The sequence below is a fragment of the Lampris incognitus genome, chromosome 3 (genome assembly GCF_029633865.1).
Source record: "Lampris incognitus isolate fLamInc1 chromosome 3, fLamInc1.hap2, whole genome shotgun sequence".
NCBI lineage: Eukaryota > Metazoa > Chordata > Actinopteri > Lampriformes > Lampridae > Lampris > Lampris incognitus.
The window spans coordinates 14,432,491-14,456,084 of NC_079213.1; the positions used below are offsets into that span (position 1 = coordinate 14,432,491).

Sequence of the window (23,594 nt, forward strand, 5' to 3'; positions counted from 1 at the left end):
ATCCCTTTGTTTTCCCTGCCATGGTCCGTGCAAACGCCCACACAGTTCTCCCATTTCAGCTCATGTTCTGTCAGCTAACAGTCAAGAAGCCTAAAGAGCTCATCAGCTGTCGCTCTACTTGGGATGTACTTGCAAACCAGCAAATCCTCACACAGTGACTCTAACATGACATAAGCAATAAACAAGCAGTCCTTATTGCTGTCAGTAGCCTCGCCCAGTTGTAAGGCGAAACGTTTGTCTTTCAGATTTTCAATGAGTTGTTCTTCAGATCATTTGAAATGTTGCATATATGTCTTGCAACTGTATCATTAGACAGAGGGATAGCTTCAATTTTGCGGCGCTTGTCTCATCAAATATAGTTGACACCATATCTAAAGCTGTGGGAAGTATGAGCTCCTCTGCTATTGTGTGTGGTTTCTTGCACTGGGCAATTCTGTGTGTGACTGTATGATGCCATTAGTGCTTTGTTGTTTACTGATGCAACTTTTACAAAAGTAATGTTCCTGCTGACGGTATGCACCAAGTTTTCCCTGAAAGAACTCGAGTGGCTTATTGACGTGACTGGGGTGTAATGTCTATTAAGTGTTTTCTTAATTTGTTTGGTCTCATACTACCAGCTGCCTGAGTTTTCAGACATAAAATACACACTGGTCTCTCCTCATCTCCCATCACATTCACTGTGAACCCAAGAGCAAGATAGGCTTCGTCATGTTTTCTTAACTTGGTTTTTGGTTGATTACTGTCAGCTAAGCACTTTGTCTTGTTTGTCTCGGAAGCATCGCCTGTCTTTCTTTTCGTTCCTGTCTCCATTCTGTGAACCTAAAGACTCTCTGTCTCATGAAAGCACGTTTTGTTGATTGTTCCACTGTAAAAAAGATTCCGACATTAAAACAGTATTTCCGCACTACACCCCCCCCCCATGCCTCTGTGCCCCCCAGGGGGGGCACGCCACACACTTTGAGAAATGCTGCACTAAACTAAGACTGTATGCACTTTGTTGTACATCGTTTCATTTCAGTTGTCAAATCCTGTGAAACTGACACAACAATACAGTGAATACATTATTCCTGCTTTTTGCCTTTTTAGGGGTATCGTTTCTTAAGTTACACATACATCGTGATGTATCATAATGATTATCTTGCACTGTATCGAGTGTTGCAGAATTGCTGTATCGTGATACTATCATTATCGTGGGCAACATGTCACAATAGTATCGTATCGTGAGTTACTCTGAGATTCCCACCCTTACTCCCTTGTGAATTTGATGTGGTTGTCCACAGAGTTAATGCGGTCTGTGAAATGTGGTACATCCTGAGATTTGATTTTATTGCAGGTGTCGTCCACAAATCTGAACCAATGGCTAGGTGGTGTCCCTGGATAGGACATACGGGTGCATCTCAAAAAATTAGAATATCGTGGAAAAGTTCATTATTTTCTGTAATTTAATTCAAAAAGCTCAACTTGCATATATTCTAGATTCATTACACATAAAGTGAAATATGTCAAGCCTTTTTTGTTTTAATCTTGATGATTACAGCTTCCAACTCATGAAAATCAAAAATCCAGTATCTCAAAATATTAGAATATTACAGAAGACCAATCAAAAAAATGATATGATACAGAAATGTCGACCTTCTGAAAAGTATGTTCATTTATGCACTCAATACTTGATCGGGGCTCCTTTTGCATGAATTACTGCATCAATGTGGCGTGGCATGGAGGCAATCAGCCTGTGGCACTGCTGAGGTGTTATGGAAGCCCAGGTTGCTTTGATAGCAGCCTTCAGCTCATCTGCATTGTTGGGTCTGGTGTCTCTCATCTTCCTCTTGACAATGGTTCCGGTCAGGCGAGTTGGCTGGCCAATCAAGCACAGTAATACCATGGTAGTTTTGGCACTGTGGGCAGGTGCCAAGTCCTGCTGGAAAATGAAATCAGCATCTCCATAAAGCTTTTGTCAGCAGACGGAAGCATGAAGTGGTCTAAAATCTCCTGGTAGACAGCTGTGTTGACTCTGGGCTTGATGAAACACAGTGGACCAACACCAGCAGATGACATGGCACCCCATATCATCACTGACTGTGGAAACTTCACACTGGACTTCAAGCAACTTGGATTCTGTGCCTCTCCACTCTTCCTCCAGACTCTGGGACCTTGATTTCCAAGTGAAATGGCTTGACATATTTCACTTTGTGTAATGAATCTAGAATATATGAAAGTTTCACTTTTTGAATTGAATTACGGAAAATAATGAACTTTTCCACAATATTCTAATTTTTTGAGATGCACTTGTAAGAGCGCTCTTTTCCTCTTCCTTCATATGCAAGTTGGCCACTATAGGTGAATCTGGGGAACCCATAGCACACCCATGCCTCTGCCTATAGGATTGCCCCCTGTATGTGAAGTACGTGGGCTGAAGACACAGCTTCAGGAGCAGACACACTTGGTCAGTGTTAAGGGTGGTCCTATTGCTAAGGGTGGGGTCGTTTTGTAATTTCATATGGATTACCTCCACTGCTTCGGCAATTTGCATATAAAACTGATCGTTGTTTTTGGTTGTTATGCCACTGTATTGTTTATACGGGTGGGGATACCTGCAGTCAGTTGAGACTGGTGGAGGTCACTTAGATGAGTGATGAAACGTTTTCTTGATAAACGTGTTCAGATGAACTGATTCAACTTTCTGTGATTTTCTTACCTGGATTATTCAGCATGCATGAAGACATTGCTATCCTAACGTTAGCGTGGTTGTTGACACACTACTGAGGGCAGCAAAGCTGATGCCGAACTGCTGCATTAGTGCTAGGAGGGGGCTCAATCGTGGGTTGGCGACTACTTGTAAAAAAGCCAAATGAATAGAATTTAGGGAGCTTTGCTACCTTCTCCCCGTTCTTTTCTCTTATGTTTGAAAGGCATGACTGCTCGCTCGGCTTGCAGATGTGCTCTGCTTGTCAGTCTTGATGTTCAGATTTTGCACCTAAACTAGCTATATCGTATCGTCTCGTGAGCAAATAGAGACTTGACATTGAACAACATGCATATTACCTAGCAGTCATCATTGCATATAGACAAAGAAAATAAGAAATTATTCATTTAAGTGACGTTTTTATAGTTTATGTAGAATCCGCGTACAGTTGTTATAGACAGAGTTGTGTACAAAAAAATTTTAAATGATGACTGAGATGGCTTTGCCTTTTCAAGGGCATATTTAGCAAATGGCACCATATTAACTTGAGTTCTTCTTTGAACACAGGTGTAATTCTGAGATGGCAATCAGAATCTCTCCACCCAACGCAACACTCTGGCCTCCCACCCCACGGTGCAACCGCATTACCTGCAGTGTCTTTATTTATGCCATTGTAATAAGTAAATTTTTTTCTTGCAAAATAATTACATCCATGCAACAAATATTTATTCATTTCTTGACTCATCACGATATATGATTTGGGGGGGGTGCCACACTTTGCAACTCAGAAAGAAGCAGGTGCCCACCTAATAAACTTGCCCCCCAATTTGGAAATGAAAGCCAACATTAACCAGCTTCACTATACTAACATCTGACGACCTCTATTCTAAGTCTTGAAAAGTATATCATTAGACTGTTATTTTCAAAGACGGGGTAGTCTGATTGTTGCAAGGCCCCTAACTATGTTTAGTCTCTATTGATATTGGTGTTTGAGACACTATCAAATGTTATTGGGGCCCAAGGTCCCCTGCTGCCAGCTTATCAAATCCAAAACAGAAACTTATTTTGAGAAGCAGAAAAAAAATTAAGCTAATTTGGAGCTTTTGAATGACTTCCGATTTTCAAATTAAGACTTGTCAATAGCCTACAACAGTGTGAGAACGAGAGAGAGATGCTGCAAGGAAACACGAGAGACAAGATGTCAACATCCGTTTTTTATTTTTCTTACAAAATCCCAAGGAACTAAATATTCAGACTTGTTTTGAAAACGGGATCACAATGTGGAGTCCTTTACCGTGATAAATTTTCATACAGACATTTCGGACCCCTTCCTGTACTTCAGAAACACAGCAAAACGTTGTCTCCTTTTAACTGAGCATGAGGGCACCATCTTTACACATGAATTAAAGTAAAGCATGATGCCAAAGAGAAACAAAAAAACACATGAAAATAAGCAATAAACAACATGAACACAGTCTTAAAGCATTTCCAAAAAGAAAAAACAACACCAATAATCTTATATTTTAAAGCATATGTTGCGAATACATTCTTTCTGGCAGGAACAAACCAAAAAACAAAAAGAAAGAAAGCACTTTGGTCTTTTTCAAACACACTAAAAAGAGATTATGCTAGCTTTTTGATGTTTTTCAGTTGGCAGTTTAAAGTAGCAGGATGCCAAGCAACAATTTGCATTGGCTTTTGAATAAAGTTTTTATGTAACTTGACATTTAATTCCTTACCTTATACGTCGTGTTGGTTTTAACTAAAAAGTGATGCAAACTATCGACAATAGTGTGTGGTTGGAGCTAGCATTTGACAGCACACACACGCACTCAAGACTGTCAAGCAAGTGAAGTACAAAAACAACAAAAAAAAATGTCTGCCGACAGCAACAGAGACGTTTTGACATTGTAACGCAATGTAAAAATTTCCTCTTCTTCTGTCTGTGTTTAAAGTGCATAAATTTGTTCACGTTCAGACGTGTTTAACTGTTGCATGTGAGAAATGACCAGGCAGGGGTCAATCTATTTTCACTAAAGTCCATTTAAAAGGTACACCGAAGTAATTTGTCGGTCACGCCCAAGAATTCGTTCATTTTTGAGTTATTTATTCATGCATTGAGCCTCCTTTTGAAATAGATCCCCTTTAAACTTAAATATTGGTAAACTCAACCTGAAGTGAGTGAATTCAATGCGGCATTGAGACAATATAGCAATGGAGAAAGGTCCAATTATCACGCTAAAAATTATTTCTAACTGGAGTATATTTATTGCCCCTTGTTAAAAAAAAAGACCAATTAGACTGTCTCAAAAATGTGCAAAGCCCGCCCATCTTGCACTCAGACCAAACTAAAGCAATCTCACCTGTGGCTGGTGAGAAGCGGGTCAGGAGCCACTTTAAACTTGTCAATTTGCTTCAGATCAATAGCCAAATGACTGGTAGGTAATGTTAGAGTCCCATTTTAAAATATCCTCGAGTTTTATGGCTCAAAATGGAAACAATGAATACGAGGTCTCAGGAAAACTAATCATTAGCATTTCTAAATTCAGAAGTGTGTTCTCGTTTGAACAGCGGCGTGCCAGATTAACACAATAACAATAACTCTGTGGCATTTCTGATATCATGATACGGACATAAAAACAGATCTATTGCTTACCAGATAATGAAATGGCCTTATAGACAGGAATTAGGCTGTATTCCCAACAGAAATCTCCACCAAAGAAATACTCCTGTCCAAGACTTAACCAACATGGAAAAGCAGTCAGTCATGCTTAATTAAACCCCATTCGTTCTTTTTTCACAAATTTGCTTGACTAGAGAGCCGTCGTGAGAGTAAACGCTGCCACTTCCACGTAATCCTGAAAATACCACCCGTCCATTTTAAGTAAAACTTGTGAAACTGAATATACGCATAGGCCCACGGCAAGTCACACAAACGAGGGAAAGGTGAAACGGAGTTTTATATGGGAGTGTTTATGCAAACATAGCTACAGATGTGACTATAATATAAGCCACATTTTACATGTTTCACTGCTGTTGCATCCTGAAAAGGAATACTTGGGAAATATTTTCCTGCTGCTGTAGTAATGACAGGACAGAGTGACGGATAAGAGCTACTGGGATATGCATGGGGATTTATATCTGCCTGCAATCTTACAGTGTACATGTGTGTGTATGAAAACTGAATTGACCCACCCTTGCCGTGAACCTAAAACATGTAATAGTAATGATCAATAATTAATGAAAACATAATACTTTTGTGAACACAGGTAAAACAGTATAAATTTGAATCCCAAAATAAAATATGAAATGGACTTAAATGAGATAAACCCTAGTTAAAAACACTGAACGGGTAAATAAATAGTTTGTGAATTGCACAAAGTGAGAACATTGAAAGTCAGAGCATTCTGATATGTCAGGACCGACAATGCAGCCAGTCAGACTACCAGTCCATCCGTCCGTCAGTTATCCTTTCATCCAGTAAGCTGGTCATGTCAGTCACTCATCCAGCCAGCGTCCGGAGTGAGACAAGCCCCCCCCCCCCCTTTCAGGTTTTGGTGAAGGATGGATAGCGGCTCTCTCCATGACACCCTCGCCTCATTGTCACGATTTAATCTTCCAGAGCTGTGGACCAGAACCAAAGACAAAGATAGACTTTAGAGACGGGACAAAAACGACTTTTTGTAGTAGTAGTTTGATAACGTGTGCTGAGCAGGGGTTGCATTAACCAAACATTTCCACCATTTACCACATTTTAAAAGCATTGACAAATAATTCCATTTGTCATTTTGACAAAATCAATATGAGGAATCAGCCTTGTTGGCTTTTTTCCTCCACATTCATATATTGACAATTTAAAAAGGGTGTACAAGTTACCATCTGTGCAAAAGCATCAAAATGGACCCTACACAGAAGACAGTTATAGATTTGTCTGTGAATGTTCTCATTCATCCAGGTCATGGTTATCCAAAGGAATTTAATCGAGTGCAACTGGGCTTGGTATATATCCGTGAAATTGCACTCGATTCAATTCCTTTGGACAGTTATAGATTGCTGTCTTTATAAAGTAGGCTTTTAGCATTTAAAAAGTGCATTTAATATTATTGATACCAGCATGTGAAGTCCCAGTATGAATAAATTGCTTTTTCTTTTATCTTTCTTTAACTTAATATTTTTGTCAAGCACAGCCTGTTAAGGCCTATTGCTGCATAGGCATTAAGCATTATAATCCACACATGCACTAATGCAACGCAAAATATACTACTGGTATACATGAAAGCAAATATCACAGGTAAAGTTGGACTATGACCGAGTTTTTACAACCCCGTCCGTCACAGTGATGGATCGTAAGTGAGACCCCTGGCGGTGAGCTCAGCTTCTGTCGCTCATCATGTTCCCAGCCATATTAGCCCCGAGCAACAGAAGTGGCTAATAGTGAGGTGTTGAACGCCACCAAACACACAGGCAGATACTTACCTTCAAGTTAAATCCTAGGAGGTCAGAGATAACTCCAGACACTGCAGACAGAATGACCACCTGAGTGATGTTGTACAGTAGGGGGTTCATAGTCAAACCATACAACCTAAAAGGGGCATCTAACTCCTAGAAGGAAAGAGAAATTTGTTATTAGAGCCATAAGATCGCTAAAAGAGTATGAAAGCTGAAAGGGGCCGGGAGACAGTTCATACTAAGACAGAGAACAGACGGATACTATGACCGTAGGCGGCGCTATTAAGAGGCTATGGGAAGTTTAGCTTTTCCAAAATTATCACACAAAAAAATGTAACCTTCAACAAAAATCGTGATTTTTTTGGGGGGGGGGGGTAGTGACTACTCCCGAACATTAAAACTCACTTGCCTAACTCGTATCAGGGAAAGACGTAAGACAGAGGCAGGGACATTATTATAAGTATTTCAATGCCCTAGTGCCGCCTACGAATACGGCCAAAAGACAGATGGTTGAGCACCTTTAGTAGTTTTGTAGCCAGCTTTAAGACATTATTGACCAGGGTCAGCTCCTCCTTCTTGTTTGGCTTCTTCTCCATCTTCAGGTACAGGTTGATCTGTGGAATGTACGTGTACACACACACACACACACACATACATATTTACAAGACATAGACACAGCCACACTAAAAACAAGCCGTGTGTGTGTGTGTGTGTGTGTGTGTACCTGTTCAGTAAGCAGTATGGAGGTGTTGCTGTACTTCTTGCTGGTCTCAGAGCCCAAGGTGACAAACCTCAGTAGGAACAGAGACAGACTGGAACACCAGATCACCAGTTCCCAGTTATAATGACACTCTAGGAAGGTCTCATGGATGTGAAGCAACTAGAGAGAGAGAATATTCAAACCAGTTGCCCGGAGAGTCAAATGAACTGTAAGACGTAAAGGAAAAAATCAACCCCCCCAATTACAGCCAAAGCATGGTTTGAGTATTCAGATTTAATTTCACAGTTCTGAAGATTTACATACAGGCTAATCCACATCTATCACCAGTGTTGCTGCTTGTTTTAATAATTAAAAACTGATCTTCAGCAGTGTAACGGAGCCAAGCTCTGATTCATGTATTCTCCAAAACACAAATAGTTACCTGAGCACAGCAAATGAAGACAACAGACAAAGTGAGTAGGAAGGCAGACGACACAATAACATCCACTGATCGCTGGGGACCGCGCCTCTGCAACACACAACAATATAAAATCAGTAATATTAACATTTTATTTTCACATAGTGTGCATAGCCTTTTTTTTGTATATTGCTACTGTCGTATAGATAACTAGCAAACTCATGAAAAGCCAGCAGATTGCCATCTTGTGTGAAGGGGTCATCTCAGATAGGTTGACTACAAAACAATTCCTAGTAGATATCAGTATTAAAATTTGGGTCTGACTTTGCTCCATCTGGTGTTAAGAGTTCAGTGCTTGAAGTGTCGCTCCATATCTAAAGTGTCAGGTGAGCCATTGTCTGGACCAGAGATTTTAAACACGCTTGCTTCACAATGTTGCAAAGTCATAGTACATTCCTCTTTATGAGCCTCTTTGTAAACTTCTCCCATGAGGCCTGGTTTAGCATTGTTTTATTTTCCCAGGTTGTGCTTGTCAAGCCTCTAACACCTTGTGACTCAGAGGTCCTAAATGGCCACGAGATATCACTAGTGCTAGTTTATTTGTGAATGGTGTGGATGAGTGTACCTTGAGGTAAGAGCGCAGTGAAAGCCACATCTTGATGTTTTGAACCTTCTTCAGTCTAAAATGGGGAACTTCAGACTTCCTGGCTCTCCGGGCTGATGTCAGATGACCAAACAGCTTGGCAAATAGTAGCCTCTGAAAAATGCATACAGCCAATTGGATAATTTAAATACATCACCAGGCACTCGTTGGTCTAGTCTATGAAATAAGAATCTACATCTCTAATCAGTCAGTGCAATGGCAGCCTAGAGATTTACTTTACATCTAGGGTGCCCAAAGGAAAGTGTGATTGCCTGTCTGTTCTAAGTGTGCGCATGGCCACACACACTCCCTAGCCCCTTCCTCTCACCTGTTTGTAGGTCCTCTCTGCCACACTGAGGAGGAAGAAGAAGAGCCATATAAGGCAAATGCGCACTAGGAAACTCAGTGTTACCATGGTGATGACCATGACATCTGAGCCAGAACCACCCCCCAGTGCCACAGACAGCAGCTCGCTGGCTGAGAGAGTGGTCAGCTGATCCAAGTCACGGTACTGAGCCAGCCTATAGATGAGGGACAAGAAATCACATTTATCCAGCAGAATTTCTAAATCTCTAATTCTAAACTTTTGCATTTGTTTTTTAATTTGTAACCTAGATGTTGTCCCATTACCAATCCTAACTTCCTTTTCACCTTTATGGTGCTTGGTATCAAATGTCATGTTGGATGTTCCAACATTGGATATCTCAAACTCCTCATTGCAATGATGTTTTCATACGCTTACCTGTAAGCAAAGGGGGTGAGGCCAAGTGTCACAGAAACCAGGTTCCCAAAGACCTGATAGCCTATACTGGGAGTATAGAGATTTACCTGGAAAGATAGACATTCAAAGAGAGAGTGATAAAGAAACACTAGTTATTCATCCTGTTTGTCTTATTTTGACAACTTTTTAAGAATAGCAGTCATCTTGTTTGAAGTCTTCCTGTAGTTCTCCCCTCCCTCTCAATACATTCCTCCCTCCACCATCACTCACTCTGTTCATGATCATGCCGCTGATCTCCAAGACAGACATGTCCGCCTTTTTACACTCATTTCCCTCCCACACTATGGCACTCACTCGCTCCAAGCCAGGGTTGGAGCTGTGTAGCCATGGAACATGACCCTGTGGCAGAACAACACACACACCATGTTAACTCAATAATCCACTCACTCAGGATGCGTTGCTATTGGCTATGTAAGCTTGTCTTATAGATTCCCTATTCTTGGTTATGATTCTCTCCCTGCACCTTGTACTGTGTTTTATGTGGATATGATGGAGCCATTAAAGCGTGTCCTTTTGTTGTCAGTATGGGTACAAGGGGCATGTACCCTGGTATGAAGTGTAAGCAATCAATACTGTTGTCACTGTTGTATCCATTATCACACAAAATAACAGTCTATGTCTAACACAGTATTATGGACTTTATGCAACAGTTACTGGTGTAGTTGTCATTAGTAGTTTCCTTAATGTAGTACTGTTAAAAAGAAGACGGTAACCACAGTGTCTTCATCCAGTCACAGTGATTGGATGAAACTTCATCACTTTTTTTATGTCCTGTGTCTATCTGCTAGTCCCTGTATTCAACACAGTTTCCAATCGCTCCATGGCCCAGTTTGTGGTACCCATATTTCAAGAGATCCACTATTGTACCTGTACCAAAGACAACCAATCCAATCGACCTCAACAACTACCCATTCTGTAGCTCTCACTTTTGTGGTCATGAAGCGTTGGGGGGCATCAAGCACAGGGAACTTGGCCTAACACCCCCCTGTTCAACTGGGTCCTTGACTTTCTGACCGGCAGACCCCAGGTGGTTAGCTACACCTCCACCTCTCTCACCCTCGACACAGGTTCTGTACGAAGTCCCCTGCTCTACTCTCTGTCCACATATGACTGTGGCCATGAACAGCTCCAACACCATTATTAAGTGTGCTGATGACACAGTAGTGGTGAGCCTGAGCTCCTGCAACGATGAGAGGGCCTACGATGGAGGATCTGCCAGTGGTGCCAGGCCAGCATCCTCTCCTTGAACATCAGTAAAACAAAGGAGCTTGTTGTGGACTTCATAAAGAAACAGTGGAGGACCTCTCTCTATCAACAGGGTCGCAGTAGAGAGGGTGAGCAGCTTCAGGTACCTCAGTGTTCACATCACTGAGGACCTAACATGGACATGTCACACAGACACCTTTGTGAAAAAGGCAAGGCAGAGTGGTACGGTCGGCTAAACGTACCACCTTGACCACACTCATCCCTCTACAGGACTTACTATACACCAGGTGGTGCAGGACCAAGGCTAAAAAGATTATGGCTTTCAATCACCCTAATAATGGACTGTTTTAGCCGCTGCGATCACGTAGACACCTCTGCAGCCACAAGACCAACACAGAGAGGCTCGGGAGGAGTTTCTTCCCCCAGGCCATAAGGACACTAAACTTAACATAACAATGACAATTATGTTTGTAATACTACTGCCACTCTACTCATTCAGTCTATTTGCACACTTGTATATAGCAACTGCACATTGTATACATGTGTTTGTCAGGATCGTCATCGTCGTTGGCATCTCTCGTGTCCGAGGATCCATTCCAAGAGATAAGGGGGGAAAAAACTCTTGGAGCCATTCACTAAGCCTTGATTAAAGTGGTGATCAGGTTGCGACGCTGGTCCACACTGCTTGGCCTGGGAGGATCTAGTTCCATGGCAACACAAGAGTGAAGACGATGGGATCCGCCACAGGTTGCACTCAAGTGATGGTCGGATTTGGGAGTTCGGACTGCCCACTTGTTAGGCACTTACGAGCCAGGGATGTGTGGAATTTTTATAACCGCCAGTCCGCAGTCCCTTTAGGCTTTAGCCAGCTGAGTGCTGCCCAGGTTACACCAACTCCACAAGTGAAGTCCGGTCAATACCGCGAGGAGGGGCCTATCCAGGATTTGTCATGCATGCAGGAATCGATAGCCTGAACCTTTCAGCCTACATCACATCATTACAAGAAACACTATGCACAAGAAACTACCAATGGTGTAAAGTGACCATGTTTGTCAGGATATACCTTCTGTATACTGTTTTTTTTTTTAATTGTATTGCTTTTTTTTCCCATCTTATTCTCCTTTTATTATTATTGTTAATTTCTCTTGTTGCAGTTTTGTGGTTGCCAAAAAATAAATCACTTCACTGCTTATTATTCTTGTACATGAAGTGACAAATAAACCTTTGAACCTTGAATGGGTGTGTTTTACAGACCTGATGGAAGGGGTCATCTCTGTACTCCTTCTTGGCAGGTGGGCAGACAGGTGTCCCGCCCCCTTCCCCCTCTGTGGAGTTGAGTATGTCAATTGAAAATTAATAATTTAAATGCAGTCGGCATTAACCTAGACTATGAATAGCAATCACTGCCGGTCCGTCTATCTATCTGTCGTTGAATAGACTTTATTCTGCGCTGTGCTATTGTAGCCATACTAAGTAAAAGTTTGATTCTATTGTCTACCTGTCTCTGAGGTGCAGGAGGATCGGCACTCTGCACAGTGCAGGAAGTCCTCCCAGAGCAGGTCCTCTGTCTCTGACTCATGACGAGTGCTCTCTGAGTCCTGAGTCCTCAGACTTGAACACCGTGAACTACAACTGGTACCAGACTTAGGAACCTCCTGGAGAGAAGGAAGAGAGAGAGACCGACAGAGAAGGATGGAGGATAAAAGAGAATGAGAGGAGCAAACAGATAGCGAAGGAGTAGGATATAAAGAAAAATCAAAATGGAGAGAGGTAAAGATATAAAAATGCTTCATTTTAACGTGCTTTTACACGGCCAGGGCATGATATATTAATTTTTTATGATACTGGACTCAGTAATGGGAAAAAAGCTGGATTAATAGAGGCTATCTAGTTTTAATTTTAAAGTACTCTCAACCCTAGGTTGGCTGAACTGCAGAGAAGTATGTGTGAACTTCCATGACAAGATGTCTGTGTAGTTTTTATGTATGGTTTTGTGTGTGTGTACCTCCACAGCATAGTGTTTCTTGTAATGATGTCCGTTCTTTCGGTTGCGGAGCGTACAGTCGCTGTTGATTCTCTCCACCCCCCTGCGGAGAGCGCTATAGGACGCCTCAGGGTCCTCCTCGCTGGATGCTTCATCTGATGCCGGCTCCTGTAAGACAGAAAACAAGCACAGACACACACAAACTGAGCCAAATGCTATTTATCTGCACATGCAGATTCACAACCTCGTGTGTGTGTGTGCATGTTCCTACACACAACTCCCAATGGTGTAAAGTGACCAAGTAAAAGTACTTCACAAGTTTGTTTTGGGCATATTTGTACTCGAGTGTGTAGCTTGGCAACATTTAATTCACTGTATTTTTTAAATAAGACAAAACTTTTACTCCAATCCAACTCTTTAACAGGTTCGTCAGGCGAAAGCCATTAAGTACTTCATTCAATCAACTGACCTGGTTTACAAACAGTCTACAGTCTAATCAGGCAGATTGGGAAAATTAAGGGATACTCCTTGTTATTAACTAATTTAGTTAACGAGGGCACATGTAAATTGAGCATATACTGTATTCAGAAACCATAAGCTACACAATGCTTTAATTGCCTCCAGTGCATATTTGTGAGATTAATATGAAAACGTGACTGCAGACTTTTGACATTTAAGATTGTAGTTTGATTGTGGACAGCAAATTGTGTATGACGCATTTCCTTAAGGCAATACAATTCAGATCAAAACTAAAATGGTTCATATCAGTGGTCCAAGGGGCAAATTTACACATGCGTAGTATGTCTGATACGGAAATTGGCCTTTTAAGCTCCCAAGATATTACTGAAAACCTCTTAAGAATGTCAATTCATTCCTTGGCTCAATGGGCTACGTGGTGACAACAAGTTTCATTGATTTTAGATTCACTTCCAAACAGAAGCATCAGCTGTTATAAACATTATCCAGGAAAATAACTCCTGCTATGGAGTACTAAACTTCTTTACTTTCTTTACCCATTTGGAAAACTAATGTCAAAAGGAAATATTGAAATCTTCACTGGTGGTAGAGGAAGCAAAAGGCCTCAGTGGTGCAATGGTTAGTGTTCCTCTGGGATGCTGACACATTTATGGGTTCTAGTCCAACCTCTGATGTCCTGCCTAAAAGCACACCAAAAGAAAATATTGAAAAGCTCCCAGCCTCATGGTTGCAGGCAGCTTGGAGCGGGATGAATGCCTTTGCTCTCAATCAGTATGGACATTAAGGTTCAATTTCCCTCTCCGGCATTAATACCTGGATCAATAAAAAAAATTCTAAAAGTAGTGGATGAGAAGACTGTTCTGATCCTCCAGACAGGTGTGAAGTCAGGGTTAAGGAACAGCTGACTGAAATTTTATTGACATGTCAACTGGTGATGAAAGATTGTGTCGCCTGTATTTATGGGGACATGTGTGTTATGCCAATAGCTCCCACCTGACATACGACGTGAGGAGACAAAACAATCTCCATGCAAGAACTTCTTCTGATGACATAACTCCTATGGGAGGCACTATAAATTCCAGTACTGGATGCTGCATGTGTATGTGCTTTGTTAGAGTGCCATTGTCTTTACCCAGTTCATGAAATTTCAAAATGGCTATCTACACCACAACAATAACAGCTGCCATCTATTCAGGATAAAAGCTTCACTGACAGAGCCAAGGACAGATGGTACATGCAGCAGCTTATCTCAGTGAACTATTTCCAAGCTGCACTGTTGACGCGTTCATCTTGTTGATACTAGTGTTCTCACCGTTGACGACAAAAAGGATTGCGATTTATCAAAGAGGGGACGGGTTTCAAATGGAAGTTTAAAATGGACTATATTCAAATAAAAATGCAGTCCTATTATTGCATTATTCAATTTATGCAGGCATTATTTGTGGAGAAAAATTATAATTGGCTATATTATTGGCTTTTTATAATTGGCAATTAATTGTGGTAATCCAAATTGCATTTGAATTTATGTTCACAATATACATTCACTGACGATAGTAATATGTTAATGGAATAGATCTTTGATGTTTCATTTTAAATGTTCATTTCAAATTTGAAAATTCAAATGCAATAATGGGATTGTATGGAGTCCTTCTGGTGACACCTCATGTTAGTAATGCCACGAGAAACTTGGCAATGCATGGGAATGAGACATTTATGTTGTGGCTACGACTTAATGTGTGCTGCAGGCTGTGAAAGGACGTACCTGTGTGTGTGCGCACCCATGCTTTCATCCATCATTAATGAATTACTATTACCTTATTGCCGTTAACCAGCATCATTCCAGTGCTGCGGGTTGTGTGAGTGTTTGTGGGCGGGGCATGCACATTCCAGCACATCTCATCGGCCCTTGGCAGCAAATCACATCGCTGCTCGTGGAGTTGAAGCCCCTCCTCACTGCTGCGATTGGTCACCCGACCGTCGAGTGATACATAGCCATTGTCTGTCTCTGTTGACTTGTCAATGGACAGCTTGGACTTCTTAGACCTGAAGCAAGCAGGCAGATAAGACAAGGAGAATGAGTAGGGGAAGATGAAGAGGTGGAGAGGGGGTTAAGGTGGAGGTTGAATGATAAAAAAAGGGAAGAGTGAGGATGGATGAGACGAGAAAAGGGGGATACAGTAGAAGTTGAGCTGTTGAAATTATGAAGACATTTCTATGTGGAAGCTTTGAGTAAGAGGCTGGCGTGCAGCATGCGGAGTTAAGCGAACCACAGCTCAACACAGACCAGCACTGTGGAATTATCACGCAGAGCTCTGGTTTAACATTGGACATCGTGTTACATGAAGCATCCCATTTTCTAGAGAAATCTTATGTACCATTACTGTAAATAAAATATGACTGAATATGAAGATGAATAAATGAACAGATGAATTTATGAAATAATCAGAATTTTGACTTGTCAAATATACCAAATAATATTACCAATTATATAAAGATGAGTGAACAAATTGATCGATGGATTTTCTACAACACTGAAATGCTTAATCAAGAACAGTGGTTGAAAGCTACAATCCTGAAGATCAGTTTGTTTTAACTTTTCTGCACCCATCGTGACACTGATTAATTGTATCTGTGTTTCCAAATCAGCGATCCCTTTGAAATGAAACAGTCACCAGTGCTGTTGTCAGCATTTTCCTCACTGCAAAGCAACAAAAAAAAAATCTGTTTTTTCTTCTGTTTTCCATGAGCTTGTTCTGCCATATCTGCTTGATAACCACAACTTTGCTTCCTCTTCAAATTCACTGCTACCTCACTTCTCCTTCTGCAGCTGAAGATGTAAAAGTGCGCAGAGTCACATTTTCCAAGAAAGTCCTTATTGACAAGAACCATGAAAAACAGCGACCACGAAACCGCCGTGATTTGAATATTTGCCGACTAGCTACTGTCTGAAATAGGTCAGTGATAAAAAGGTTATTTGTTTGCATGTAGATCTTCAGGATTGTAGCTTTAATGTGGAAGAAGTAGTGTATCTATATATACTATATGTACAAAAGTATTGGAACACCTGGCCAATACACCTACAGGAGCTTTTATGACATCCCATTCTAAATCTATAAGCATTAATATGGAGTTGCCCCCCCCCTTTGCAGCTATAACAGCTTCCACTCTTCTGGGAAGGCTTTCCACAAGATTTTGGTGTGTGTCTGTGGAAATTTTTCCCATTCATCCAGAAGAGCATTTGTGAGGTCAGGCACTGATGTTGGATGAGAAGACCTGGCTTGCAATCTCCGTTCTAGTTCGTCCCAAAGGTGTCCGATGGGGTTGAGGTCAGGACTCTGTGCAGGCCAGTCAAGTTCTTCCACACCAAACTCGCCCAACCATGTCTTAATGGACCTTCCTTTGTGCGCTGGGGAACAGTCATGCTGGAACAGAAAAGGGCCCTCCCCAAACTGTTCCCACAAAGATGGAAGCATAGAATTGTCCAAAATGTCTTGGTATGCTGAAGCATTAAGATTTCCCTTCAACGGAACTAAGGGGCCTAACCCAACCCCTGAAAAACAACCCCATACCATTATCCCTCCTCCACCAAACTTTACAGTTGGCACAATGCAGTTAGGCAGGTAACGTTCTCCTGGCATCTGCCAAACTCAGACTCATCCATTAGACTGCCAGACAGAGAAGCATGATTCGTCACTCCACAGAACACATTTCCACTGCTCCAGAGTCCAGTGGCAGCGTGCTTTACACCACTCCATCCGACGCTTGGCATTGTGCTTGGTGATATAAGGCTTGCATGCAGATGCTCTGCCATGAAAACCCATTCCATGAAGCTCCTGGTGCACAGTTTTTGTGCTTATGTTAATGCCAGAGGAAGTTTGGAACTCTGCAGTTATTGAGTCAACAGAGCGCTGGCGACTTTTACGCACTATGCACCTCAGCACTCGTTGACCCCGCTGAGTGACTTTACATGGTTTGCTACTTCGTGGCTGAGTTGCTGTTGTTCCTAAACGCTTCCACTTTTCAATAATACCACTTACAGTTGACCGTGGAATATCTAGCAGGGAAGAAATTTCACGAACTGACTTATTGCAAATGTGCCATGCTATGACAGTACCACGCTTGAATTCACTGAGCTCTTCAGAACGACCCATTGTTTCACAAATGTTTGTAAATGCAGACTGCATGGCTAGCTGCTTGATTTTATATACCTGTGGCAATGGGTGTGAATGAAACACCTGAATTCAGTGATTAAGAGGTGTGTCCCAATACTTTTGTACATATAGTGTATATGTCAGTCAATCAATCCCATATAATTTATGCACTGAAATTATCAATAGCTGTAAGCTAGCAGGAGGACGGAGGACAGGGAATATTGTTGAGATCAACTCCAAGTTCACTCAGTGAGATGGCCAACTAGATTTTAATGAATTTACACTACAGAGTAATATCAAATACCTGTGGGTCATAATCATACAATTTCCTTGACACCAAAAACAGTGTGACTTAACGGTTGATGTTGTTTTTTATCATGCAAAAAATAAACTATGCCCCATGCCTTTTGAAAGCCGGTTATGGTTGGTTAAGTTTTTTTCATCAAAACATCAGCTGCAAAATCTCACTGCTCCGCCATACTCAGGCAAAAGATAAGATATATTGTACGGTTACGTTTTTTTCATCAAAACATCAGCTGCAAAATCCCACTGCTGCGCCATACTCAAGCAAAAGATAAGATATATTGTAGGAACCATATGAACCCTGTGTGGAAAAAGCCATTATGTTCAACACTGTAAGATTAATTTAACTATGATTATATATTTTATTTTTTTACCCAAATTTACCTTCCACAGAATGAGTTAGTTGGGTCATGGAGCAGGATGGGATGTTGCAGCCTACAATGCTTGGATTAGATTTGCGTCAGCATTGGGATTTAGTTCAACTTTCACTCAAAACAAAGGTCAAATTGGTAATCCTTTAATTTTTCAGGCTAATCATTACGTTGCAGGCCAAGATTTTCCATTTTGATGGGAATCATATCAATTGTACGTTGTTTGTTCATCCAGACAACTGCCATTTACCAGCATTGTGCCAATGCTGTCTTGTTTTGAAAGCTGAATTAAACCCCAACCCTGGTACTGTAAATCACCTATTTCTGGAATAGGGGGAAATGCAAATACACACCCAGCTTTACAGAAATCATGCCAGAAATCTTGGAAGAGAGTGCCCAGGTTGTATGAGCTGCTGGCTGAGTGGGAGTGTGGCGCCCCCTCCTTATCGGTAGTGCTAGACCCGTCGCCTTCCCTATGCACCTCCATCTGAGATGCCTTCCTCAACTTCCTTCAGTTGGGAAAGAATAGAGGGTGAAGAGAGAGACTTAGAGCAGACACTCAGAAACTTAAGGAGGATTTAGAAACTGTGTGTGGAATAAGGTGGCATGTCCGCTGGAAACTATCCTTGACAATGCTGCAACTTTTTTTGCCCATCTTACTCAATTGAGTTAAGATGCTACATGAGAGTTTAGCTTGTTTTTGGTATTCAAAGGCCAGATCGTCTCCATTAAAAAGATCTCAACTCGTAGCTTAGCTGCAGTTTTCTTCAAACAGATGTTCAGTAGTGACATTTGAGAATAATAGATGGACTACCGTGGCCTTAAGGCATCCGTTTAGTCCTGTTGGTTAAAACAACAGGACCCAGTGGACACGGAGTCAAAGACACCGACTGGGAAACTCCACCTAAATGAACTGTAGGGTTGTTATTACACGTATGGGAATACATTTTCCCAAAGTTCCCCCGTTGTTTAAAAGTTTAAGTTGCCAATCGTGAGAGATTTTTTGAGAAAAGTTCATGGACAGCTACATTTTTGAACTCAACTAAGATATCTACAAACAAGTCAAAACTTCTATGAGGAACACGAGACAGCAAAACTGAGCGAAATACAAACAGAAGCCAAACAACAGAAAAACATGAGCCCCGGTTTTAAATTGGGATTTTCTGTTGGAAGTGACATTAGGCGACACGGCTGCCCATGAAATTCCCTCACAACCATCTCACGCCATGTAATTCAACAATGTCGGACGTTTTAGGAAAATGTCAACGACTGTGGAGTCACAACCTAGAGATGGCCTTCTAAATTATTCCTGTTTATTTCCTTGGACATGAAAAAGAAAGGGGAGACAGGTAGACTAAGGGGTTAAGTAAGTTTGATTTGTCTAAAGCGTGTCTCTCCCGAGTTTCAAATGTAAAAAATAAGGATGCAAAACACAATTGTTCATTAAGATAGTTTTCTCAAATATCACCAGCACCAAAAATTTAAAACCTGATTGTGCCAGTACATTCAAGTCCCAGCTGAAAACTACAGTCTTCCCCTGCTGGGATCCAGGGACATGCTGACATTTTGTTTCTCATAACACCAGGGTGTTAGATTCTATTACATTTAATTTGTGGCTGGCAGGTTTACCCACAGTATCAGCAGTTTGCCTTGTAACCAACCACTGTTTGGAGATATTGTTACATTTTATAGAAATAATTCAGAGAGATTAAGCAGGAAAAGTGCCAGGTTAATTTTGGAAACACACAAACCTTCCCTAAGGATGACATCTACAACTAGACGTAGGCTTGTTGACTTATTCTATACTTTACATCATGGGAGATTTCTTTCTTCTTTTCTTTTTTTTTTAAAGACATTTTAAAGCATTGTTTAAGGTTGCAAGGGGAGAGACCGTGACCGACAGACAGATACGGGGGAAGCAAGAAAGACACATCGGGAGGAATGGAGTCACCATGGTGGAAAATAACTCCGCTCTTATCAGGATTTTTCTGTCCTACATGTGAAAAAGGAACCAAGGGAAAGTTTGATTCAATGATGACGAAAAGAATCCAGCACCCCCAACCCCCCGGGAAACACTGTGAATCCCATTCCAAAATTTTGGCATGGTCCAATTTTCTTCGCAAGGGTCTGAAAATTGTCATTTCAATACTCCAAACCAGCAACACAGTAGATGTAGCAGCCACACGCTGACAGGGTTAATAATCAACAGGCATCTAATCTACAGAGGAAATCACAAGCCTGCAAACCTCAGCAGTCTAAGAGCTACCTCACACAGGACCTGAGGGGGTTCACTCCTCATATGATAAGGGGGTGAGGGACACCAAATATCGCTTCAAGTCAAGATGACTTGTTAGAAAAAACTAGTTAACCGGGGGCAGATTTACAGAAATCCACAGCACAAAGAATCTTATTCATGGAGTTTTGCATCAAATGAAAGCCCCGATCTCCAAGAAGTCAACATTTAAGGTCTATTTCCTAAATCTCGTGTAATTTTCAGATAAAACAATAGGTTTTAATGGGTTCTATGGTGATAAAACATTTATCTTGATGTACAACAAAAACTGGGTTATAACATATCTTTAAAGGATCCCTAAAAACATTTGAATGTTTTATCATAAAATGTAAGTTTACGGTACCTTGGTGCCAGGACATGACAATAAAATTAGCATTTTTGGAGGTAGGGGTTTATCACCTGATAACTATGTGACTGGGAGACACACAGCAAAGGATTCTGGAATTATCTTCCCACATTAAACACACTTCTGCAGAGCAGTTTTAATGTGGTCGAAGAAGAAGAAAAAGAAAATATCAAATCACACGATAAAAAAGTCCTTCCTTTCTCTACACAACTTCTGCCCTCATCCTTGACATCATGCCGTTTTCCTCTCTTGCCTTTTTTTTTTTACTTCCTCTCGTCTTTGTTCTTCTCTTCCTGGTTTTCAAACCCCATCTCCGCCTCCTTTCTTCACTCACTCTCTCACTTTTCCAGCATCTAAAAGACAAATGCCCCTCTCTTCCGTCCTAAACTACCTTCCTCACTTTTTCCTCCCTCCTCTCTTCTTTCTTTCAGTTCAGTGTCCCCCCCCCCCCCCATTCATCCGTCATTACCTCCGTCTCTTCCCCCCAGTGCTGGAGGCTGGTTTGGGTGTTCGGGTGGAGACAATCTGACAGTGGACGGTTCCCAGGAGCAGCATGAGCCAGATGGCTCCAAACACCTCGGTGGCCGGTATCCCATGAGGCTGAGAGATGGACACGTACAGGACTGCTGCCGCCACTGAGAGAGAGAGAGAGAGAGAGAGAGAGAGAGAGAGAGAGAGAGAGAGAGAGAAAGAAATTCCATTGTTTCCTTGCATATATTTGTTGTTTAAACCTACGGTGATTATATATGTGACACTGTGGAGAACCGAGGCAGAAGGGAGGAGTAGTGTGAGACGGTGGTGAGATGGGTGGCGGGGGAGAGACAGTAAAAAAAAGAGAGTAATCTGAGTAGAATGAACAAATGTGTGGGGTTTTTTTCAGCCTTGAAAAAATTCAACATGACGTTATGTGTGAGAAAACAAGTCTGTGTATAGGGTGGAGTGCACAAGCCTCAACATTGTGTGTGTGTGTGTTTGCACAGTTCTTAAGGCATTTCCAGGACTATAACTGTTGCACTACTTAAAAACGAACATTCTGTCCCAAAGTGAATGAGTCACTTGGTATGTGTGTGTATGTGCTTTTGTTTGTTTTTTCACAGCAACTGAATATTCTGGGTGGTCACTCACTCACATACCTTGTAGCAGGTAGAGAGCCAGCAGTAACAGGAATATAGCTCTGGAGGTGACCTGAATCCACCATCGATAGAAGAATGGGAAAAATACCACTCTGACAATTCCTTTCCTGGTTAGTGATGTCCAGGGACTCTCTGGTTTGGCCTTGGCAAACGCCGAGCCTGCGAGACAACAGAAAGAGAAGCCCCCCACACACACATGCACAAAGAGTTAAGTCTCTGACTGAATACATGGGATCCATTTCTTTCGATAGAATTTCAGGTTGAGCAGGCAAACAAGTAGAGGGTAAGAGGAGCACTTCAGACAGGGATGTATTTCAGGGACAAACAACCACAATCCAAGGAACTTAAATATGTGGTGTGTGCACAGTGCTAGAGCAAAAGCAAAACAAACGAGAGAAAAAGGATATGTGCACATGTTGCAGGAAATACACGATACCTAATGTGCGCGCACACACACACGAGCATGCACACATGCACGTGGGCAAACCCACTTAGCATAATAAGGACAACTAATTAGCCAAATGCTTTTGTAGTGAGGTGAAAAGCATGGCTTATTCAGTCACTGCTGTATGTGTGTCCTGAAACCTGCTCTTATCCATTGTCAAATCTTTCTCAAATGTTATTTCTCTCTCTGCCTATCCATTTCTATCCGTATCTATGTTGTCATCAGTTTCTTCTGTCTCACTTGCTTTCCTTCCTCAATCCCTCACTGTCTTCGATCCCGCTATCACTCTGTGGTATAAAATAACACCCGGGATAGATTTGACTGATAGGATGAATAATTGAAAGCCTAGAGAGACCGAAGATGACGCAAGACTATAGCAACTTGCTACAAACTACTCTCGCTTTGTCGTTTGTTTTCATGTTATACGTCGCTTTTGTTGCACAAAACACATCTTCCACAATTACCAATGATCGCCATACTTTACTGGACATAAGATTAGACGATTTAACCATATGGTGCCATGATACGAATTTCTCTCTAAATGTCAATAAGACAAAAGAAATCATTGTTGACTTTAGAGAGATCAGAGGAAATCCCAATCCTGTTTCCACCTGTTGAAATTGTGGACAGTTTTAGATTTCTCGGTTTACACATCAGACATGTTTACAAATATTTACACATCATGTTTTGGTTTATACATCACATGGTCTCTCAACACCAATTGCATCCTGGAGAAGACACAGCAGAGACTGTATTTTCTCAAGAGTTATGGGGAATTTTTATGCAGTACCATCGATAGTCAAGTCAATTTTATTTGTATAGCCCAATATCACAAGTACAAATTTGCCTCAAGGTACTTTATAGCAACACAACATCCTGTCCTTAGACCCTCACATTGGTTAAGGAACAACTCCCTTAAAAAAAAAAAAAAAAAACACTAATGGAGAAAAAATAGGACGAAACCTCAGGGAGAGCAACAGAGGAGGAATCTCTCTCCCAAGACGGACAACGCGCAACGGATGTTGTGTTTACACAATTTACACAATACAACACTGAAAGAGGATAACAGAATTCTAAAATTTATGAAGAATATGACGCGCAGGATACTAAGCAGTGTCCAGACGCCACTGGAACAGCCCAGGACCCAAGCCACGCGACCAGCATCGCCATGTTAAAAAAAAAAACAGGATAACAAAAATCGATAGTGTTTT

The 23,594-nt window shown here is 41.5% G+C and overlaps 1 protein-coding gene across 1 annotated transcript; it reads right to left on the reverse strand.

Moving 5' to 3' along the window:
* Positions 1–3,882: 3,882 nt before the first annotated feature.
* Positions 3,883–22,055, reverse strand: LOC130109080 (protein PHTF2-like). Its single transcript, XM_056275807.1, has 15 exons — positions 21,939–22,055; positions 21,275–21,440; positions 15,156–15,384; positions 12,886–13,032; positions 12,379–12,535; positions 12,135–12,205; positions 9,885–10,013; positions 9,636–9,721; positions 9,222–9,414; positions 8,876–9,007; positions 8,275–8,361; positions 7,857–8,012; positions 7,651–7,746; positions 7,160–7,285; positions 3,883–6,307 (listed from the first exon to the last, which is right to left on the reverse strand). The coding sequence occupies exons 2-15, from the start codon at positions 21,358–21,360 to the stop codon at positions 6,287–6,289; spliced, it is 1,716 nt and encodes a 571-aa protein (XP_056131782.1). The 5' UTR covers positions 21,361–21,440; positions 21,939–22,055; the 3' UTR covers positions 3,883–6,286.
* Between the last annotated feature and the right edge of the window lie 1,539 nt (positions 22,056–23,594).